Here is a 7,500-nt window from a genome sequence, read left to right as displayed (position 1 = left end):
CCCGGGGCCGCCATGCCCGCGTCCAGCCGCGAGAAGAGTCCTCGGGTCTCCAGGGTGCTTTCCATGATCTCCAGCGACGCGAAGAAGAGCCATGGAGAAGCCAAGGAGGCCAAGGTGGAGGCGGAGGGAGACGGCGAGTCCCCCGCCCCGGCCACGTTCACCAAGACGCCCCGGAGTCCCAGGATCAAGAAGAGCAAGAGGGGCATCCTGCCGTACTTCCGGGGCCACAAGAGCAACAAGAAGGCTGAGAAGGAGAAAGAAAAGAGCAAGAAGGAGAAGGGCGACGGCACGAAGGCGAGCGACGCCGACACCCCCCCGGACGCCGTCGCCAGAGACGCCGAAGCTCAACTGCCCTCCAAGGTGGAACCCCCAGACTTGGTTACCAAAGATACGGACGTACTTGACGTGCTGCTCTCCAAAGAACCCGGTGGAAGTGATTGTGGTGTTGACGTTGATGTGTCTAAAAGTATTACAGACAGTGTTAGTGCGCCAGTGGAAGAGAGTGAAACGTGTGAGACCGACAGTGAGTCAGATAAGTGTGATCCTGCGGACCTCGTGGACATGAAGACTTACTCACTCATACATTCTCGTATGGCCAAGTATGAATCTCCTCTGAAGAAAACTCAGATATACCAAAAATCGTTTCTCCATAACCGTTACGGCTCAACCCCCTCCGTGGAGACGCTCCCGGGCCGTGCGGGCGCCGGAGCCTCGTCCAGCTCCTCGGCGTCGCCGGTGCCGTCCGCGCCCTCGCTGGTGGCCCTGCGCTCCCGCACCCTCGAGCCCGTGTCGCGCTCGTCGCAGGACCCCCTGGGGCGCGCGACGCTCTCCTCCTTGGCCAAGGCCAGCACGCTCGACACCGTGAAGGCCAGGTTCCACAACCATGTAAATAACCTGACTTACGAGGGCATGAACTTTACCAGCGGCGAACCAAGCAACATTGCGAGCAGTAGTAACAGCAGCAGCTGGAGTCTGGGCGGCAGGGGCTTCTCTTCGCCATTCTCCAAGTTCTCCGCATACAGCACAGAGAACCTGAAGGCCATTGGAAAAGATAAGGACAAGAAGCATACCAAAAACACACTCTCCCATGAACCAAAAGCCGTCGCAAAGTCTGGCGTGAAAAAGATTCTGTTGCACAGTCGCTTAAAAGATGACACGGCAACTGACACGAGTCCAGACCGGAAGGTGAAAGCCACTGGATCTCTGCCGGGGACCACGACCACGGTGGAACCCGTCAGCAGAAATCTAGACTCCATTACAATAATATCAAACAAGAACGTCACTGCAAAGTTGAACATCACGGTCGTCAAAACGCCCGAGACTGTGAGAAGAGGCTCTTTCAGATTTACCCGAACTGGGGGATTCAGGTCGTCACTCCGGGCGTCGCAGAGAAGGAGAAGAGAGCTGAGAAGTCCCCTGTCCTCGACCTCGTCTTCCCTCTCGACTTCCTCGTCTTCCCTGCCAACATCCTCTACAACCACAACCACGACCACAATCGCCGAAGGAAAACCAATCCCCGAATACGCTAAAGTCAACAAAAGAAAGAATTCGAAACCAGACATCGTTGAAGAAGAGAACTTCAGCAGACTGTCTCCTTCTCTCCCGCACGCCCACGAGTCCCCAGCAGAGAAAGCGCCCGTGGTCAAGAAAATCGAAGCCGCTGCATACAAAGCGCGGAAGGACTCTGACCCATCCCTGAAGGTGAATCCTGTCAAGAAATCGGAGAGTTTCAAGGCGGGAGTGCGAGTGGGTCGGAGAAGCAGCCTCAACTATGCGTCGCGAGCCAAGATGATGAAGGAGACTCTGGAGGGCGAGAGCTTTGTGAAGACTCAGGCTGTGAAGCTTCGGAGGAAAGATTCAAAGAACGGGAGGCTGGACATGAAGAATGCGAGGAAGGCGGAATATCGACTGAGTGTGACGATCAAACCAAGCACCGTGGCCACGCTGGCGAACAAGTTCAACACCATCATATCTCAGAACCAAGCAGGGGCGCCGGCTGTCAAGTCTGAGCTTCCTCTCGGCCACGTGTCCGTACAGAAGGCAAGAATGCAGAGGAGTCCTCAGACCAGCATCAGACTGAAAAGCAGAGTGAAGGCCACAAGGGCTGAGCCAGAAGCCAAGGATTTACCCGAAGGGGCAAAGGTAATGGATGAGAAAAGCAAGAAGGAAGAGAAGAACAGAGAGGAGAAGAGGGCAGATCCCAGCGCCAGGAAGAATGCCGCCAGGTCCTCGAGGTCGCCATCGCCCAAGAAGTCGGCGCAGGGCAAGAGCCCCGCGTCCCTCCTGGAGAAGCTGGGGGATAACAAAACGGACGAGGAGAAGGTGTGTGAGAAGATTAAGACGGCTCTGTCATCAGGGAAATTCAAGGGAGAAACAGACGACTCTGAGGACGAGGCGGCGGAGAAAAAGTCCACAGATGAGGAGAAGTGTAGGAGTCGACTGCCTTCTCCCTCCCCTTCTACCTCCAATGCAGGTGGCCTCAGGAATGCCACTCAGCCCAGCACGGAACAACCTGCCACTTCTGCGGCAGACTCGGCAGCTGTTTCTAGCGCCCTCACACAGACCAGTTCAACCATACCAAAGACCAAAAAATCTTCTGAAAAGACAGAGAGGGACGCTGTCACAGATGTTCTGGGACAGATTCCTCAGCAGCCCAGTGATATTTTAACGGAGATCGACCAGGTATTTCCCTTACCTGAAAGGCATGCCAAGTCGGACTCTGTGGACTCTGGCATATCTACTGAAGGAGATCGACTCTCGGGGGCGGGCTCTCCCAACCCCCCCAGCACGTCCCTTGCGTCCACCTCCGCTCCCTGTTTGCTCTCATCTGGGGTTGAAGACTCGTCTCTGGAAACCGTCATATCGACGGACACTTTTAGGAGTGAAGATAGCGCAGTGGTTGTAAAGCCTTCCGGAGAAGCGACGCAAGAGCCAGGCCCAAGCAGCGCGGCCCAGATTACCACCGCAGAACAGGAGAAATCCCAAGGTAACCAGCACGAACATCTAGAGGCAGCAGCAGCGACGGTCGAGAAAGAAGGTACTGCGGCTACATCGAAAAGTGAAGAAGAGGAAAGCAAAGACGGAGCAGAACCTTTGGAAAAGGGGATTATCGACGGCTTGGAGACGGAAGGGAAACCAGGAAATGAACAAGCTGACCCTGATATAGGGAAAGGAAGTCCCGAGGACGACGCAGAAGATAAGAACATCGAGGCCGATCTGCGGTCCATCGCAAGCAGCAACATGGACGACACTCACTCCGAGGTCAGCTCTGTGTGCTCGGAGGCCAAGTCAAAGAGGTCCACCAGCAGGGGGCATGAGAGTCGCATCTACACCGCCGTCAAAACCGCCGTCAAGAACACTGTCAAGAAAACCAAAGAAAAGGATGCAGAGCGCAAAGAGGAGAGGGAGAGGAGGAACAGGTCTCCTTCAGCGGACAGGGAAAAGTGGTACCGAAGAGGAAGGTCAAGAGAGCGTGGGAAGGATAAGAAAAAAGATGATAAAGATCAGGGGTCAGAAGAAGGAAAAAGTGCTGAAGACGCTGATAAAGAAGGAGAAGATAAGGCAGATTCCCCCAAGAAAGAAGGAAGAGAAAGAGAAGGGAGAACCTATGAGCGATTCACCTTCAAAAAACTTCGAGAGAAAAGTCAGGAACGTAAGAGAAATAAAGACAAAGCCAAAGAAGAAAAGGAAATGCGCAAAGAGGAGGAAAAGAGACGAGAAGAAGAGAGGAAGACCTCAGGTGACGAGCCAAAGAAAGACGGGAAGAGCAAGAAGAAAGAGGACAAGGAGAAGGACGACAACACTTACGGGAAGTGGACCATCAGGTCGAGGTCGAGAAGCCGAGACCGGAAGAAGAACAAGAAGATCCTCGAGCAGCTGGACCTGGAGGAGGCCGGGGCAGCGAGGGAGGCCGAGGAGCCGTCGACGCCAGGCAGCAGCACCACCGTGACCACCTGCGACTCCTCGTGCCTGGCGTCGGGCAGCAGCCTCACGCTCCCCCATGACCTGAAGCGGAAGTCCGAGGATCTGGTCTTCACCTTCGACACCGAGAGTCTGTACGACAAGCCTCAGACGCCCAAGACCTCCATGAAGTCGAAGACGTTACCTCCGCCACCAAAGACGCCCATCCCCTCGCCGCCGTCGTCCGCCACCACGCCCATCCCTCCGCCTCCCAAGACGCCCATCCCCGACCCGCCCACGGAGTCCAAGTCGGACGGCCTCTCGGAGTCGAAGGACGCCATCAACGACGACTCCCTCGCGTCCGACCACTCGAACGGCGACAGCGACAGCAGCAACGAGACGGAGAACATCTACGAGAACCTCTACGCGCCCGACCTCGAGAAGCTGAACCGCAACCGCGAGAAGCTGGAGAACCGCGGCATCAAGCCCAACTCGTCGTTCCTGTGGAGCGACGGGGCGCAGGCGCCTGCGGCTTCAGAGGTTTCCGACAAGAAAGAAACTGTCCCAGAAGACGCAGAGCCCGAGCGCTCCCCCTTCACCCGGCTGATCGGCGTGAGGACCTACGGCAGGATGGACAGGTACGGCAAGATCTCCCCGTCCAGCAAGGGCAAGGAGGTGTCCTCCGAAGGCCACAACTACGCCGAGCTCCAGCAGGGGGCGGAGGACACGCAGACCCTCGCCTACGACGACATCGGAGCCGTCAGCGCCGTCAGCTACGACGACATCGGCGCCCCGTCCTCCTGCGGCTACGACGACATCCGGGCGCCGTCCACGGTGGGCTACGACACCATCCGCCCCCCCTCCGAGGGCTACGACCCCGTCAACCCCCCGCGCTCGGACTCCAGCCAGTACGACGACTGCGACGGCGGCATCGTGACGGCGCAGTTCGCGGTGGTGCGCGAGGACCAGCTCGACTCCATCAGCTACATGTACGACGAGATCTCCATGTACAACGCGTCACAGAACTCGCACTCGTACGAGCCCGTGTACCCGCCGGGGGTGCCGCCGCAGGGCAAGCCCGGCGTGTGCAGCATCGAGGAGGTGCCGGAGCCCGAGACGCCCACCTACCGCGCGGAGCCCATGCAGATCGACAACGCCTTCTACGACGGGGACGACGCCTCGCTCGACGGCAGTCAGGGTGGGTCGACGCAGAGGTGTTGATTTTCATCATAATTCAGCTTTCTTTTAATGTATATTTATGTTCATAAACATACACATAGACACATAGACACATAGACACATACACACACACACACACACACACACACACACACACACACACACACACACACACACACACACCCAAGCACTCTCCCCACCCACCACCCACATCTTCTTCCCCCGACACCCGCACGGCACCCACATACCCACACCGCAAAACCAGCATCCGTCTCAAGCGTCTCACTATTCCAGGCGACTCTGAAGACGGCGTCCATGAGGTGTTCTCGTACAAACTCACGCGCATCGGAGGCATCCTTGACGCGACGCCTCCGGCCCTCACGCCCACCACGCCCACGACGCCCAGCACGCCGGGATCCAGCGTCCACACCAGGATATACGGAGGTGGGCGACGATAGCTTTGTGTTTTAGTTTTACATTTTGTCTTTAGATATATTTAGCACGTAATCTTAAATTCCATAATGTATTATCTGTGAAATCAATTTGATAAGAATTAAGATTATTATTTGATAAGAGATTTTAAAGATTTTAAGATTTTTAAAAGAAATTTGTAACTGGTTTCGTAGTCGAATTAAAGTAATTTTCTAGTTTATTTATGATAGATCAATACATAACTCTGCTGTGTTACCTCAAACGTTGCTTCTATTTCACTTAGGAAGCGAAAAAACGTAAAAAAAAAAAAAAAAAAAAAAAAAAAAAGCATCACTATATTTTACTCATGATTCCAAAAGCAAAACTTGATTGGGGGAATCCGTCCACTAAAAGCAAATCAAAGCCAATCTAACCCAGCCTAAACTCCTCCATTTAACCCCGTTGCACCTTAATCAGACCTCTCCTTGATTTCCTGATTCCTTAATTAAACCTCTCCCTGATTTCCTGATTCCTTAATTAAACTTCTCCCTGATTTCCTGATTCCTTGATTAAACCTCTCCCTGATTTCCTGATTCCCAACGACCCTTAATTAAACCTCTCCTTTACCCCCTTCCCCCTTGGCCTGCAGCCCCCGTCGCCCCGCTGAGTCTGCACGGCGGGGAGCTCGTGGGCGGGGAAGGCGCGCCCTCGCCCTCGCTGTCCCCGACGGAGGGCAAGAGCGAGACGTCTGACGAGTGGATGGACGTCAGCGACACGGAGACTGACACGAGCACAGGGCCGCCCGTGTGCATCACCACGCAGATTCCTCTGTGAGTAGCCATTCCGGGTCTTGGGGTGTCTGATTGTTTCTGAATGTCTTGGTTGTGGTCTTTACAGAGATCTTGTTTTGCAAGGAAACACTATAACTATACATAACATTTACAAGAAGAAAATATTTAGCTATACTGTGGGAAAGAAAAGGGCAATTGTCTGCACTACGGACTCACTTGCCAGTTCACAGATCCATGTCCCAACAACACCCCCCGGCAAGCATTGTATTCACCTCGGTCTGCAATGCAAGATGGAGCTGCAACTCGATTCACTTCCTTTTTTCTTTATTTGTTCTCTTACAAGAACATCATCTTCAATTTGCCCCAGCTGAGTGTGTATATGCCGTAAAAATTAACCAAGAAAAGATTAGGCAATATTTAGTTCATGGCGACAATTTATAAGCATGCTTCAAGGACTTATACCTTCGAAATGATATCCCTACATTTTTTTTAAAAACTGGCGGTAAGAGTTTGCACCACGAAACAAGAATCGCTGAAAGCTGCGAATAAAATAATCCGAGCCAAGATTCCGTCACGGAAGATTCACCCCCGAACGTATGCATTCATCATGAGCCCGTCCTTAACGAACTGTATTCAGGCTGACAAATGTAGAAACGGTATGAGTGAGAATGAATATCTTCACATTGCGAGATGTATTTAACCGGTATATTCGAAAGCGGTTAAATACATCCCTTTTATTTCGAAGACATTCATTCTCGTTCATACTTTGTCTACCTGATACGTATCACAAAGATCGCCGTATGATCTAAATACCTTCCTAACCTTCTCCCAATCGCCGTATTTCCCCCTCTCAAACCACCGTATTTTCAACCCGAACTGCTTCAATCATTACCATATGTATTTATGTATTCATTTATTTATTCTTACATTTAAAGATACACACTGGGTTTACCTTTCGTTGAACAGAAGCATGGTTGGGAAGGCGACGGAACACAGACGAGCCTCTGAAGCTGGAACTCGGTTACTGAACTTCACTGAATTTAGTGTAATTCCTGAGACCGTTACAGTGTCATTAAGAGTTCGTTTTCACACCGGAATATCGGGAAAGAATTCAGAAACACACGTAGCACTGTAAACAAACTTCACTTCTGAAACAAACAATGAGAACTGAAACAATAGAAGTCAAATTTGCCGGTAGATGGCTGTACATGCACAATGT

The 7,500-nt window shown here is 52.9% G+C and overlaps 1 protein-coding gene across 1 annotated transcript in view; it reads left to right on the top strand.

Moving 5' to 3' along the window:
- Positions 1-7,500, top strand: part of LOC125034454 (serine-rich adhesin for platelets-like) — a 232,001-nt gene that overhangs the window by 139,620 nt on the left and 84,881 nt on the right. Inside the window, exons 4-6 of the mRNA XM_047626207.1 lie at positions 1-5,098; positions 5,374-5,523; positions 6,140-6,320. The exon at positions 1-5,098 is cut by the window's left edge and continues 119 nt beyond it. Coding sequence (XP_047482163.1) covers positions 13-5,098; positions 5,374-5,523; positions 6,140-6,320 — 5,417 coding nt within the window. The 5' untranslated portion in view covers positions 1-12. The remainder of the gene's footprint in view (positions 5,099-5,373; positions 5,524-6,139; positions 6,321-7,500) is intronic.

The sequence above is a fragment of the Penaeus chinensis genome, chromosome 18, assembly GCF_019202785.1.
Source record: "Penaeus chinensis breed Huanghai No. 1 chromosome 18, ASM1920278v2, whole genome shotgun sequence".
Lineage (NCBI taxonomy): Eukaryota > Metazoa > Arthropoda > Malacostraca > Decapoda > Penaeidae > Penaeus > Penaeus chinensis.
This window is presented reverse-complemented; position numbering and strand designations above follow the sequence as displayed.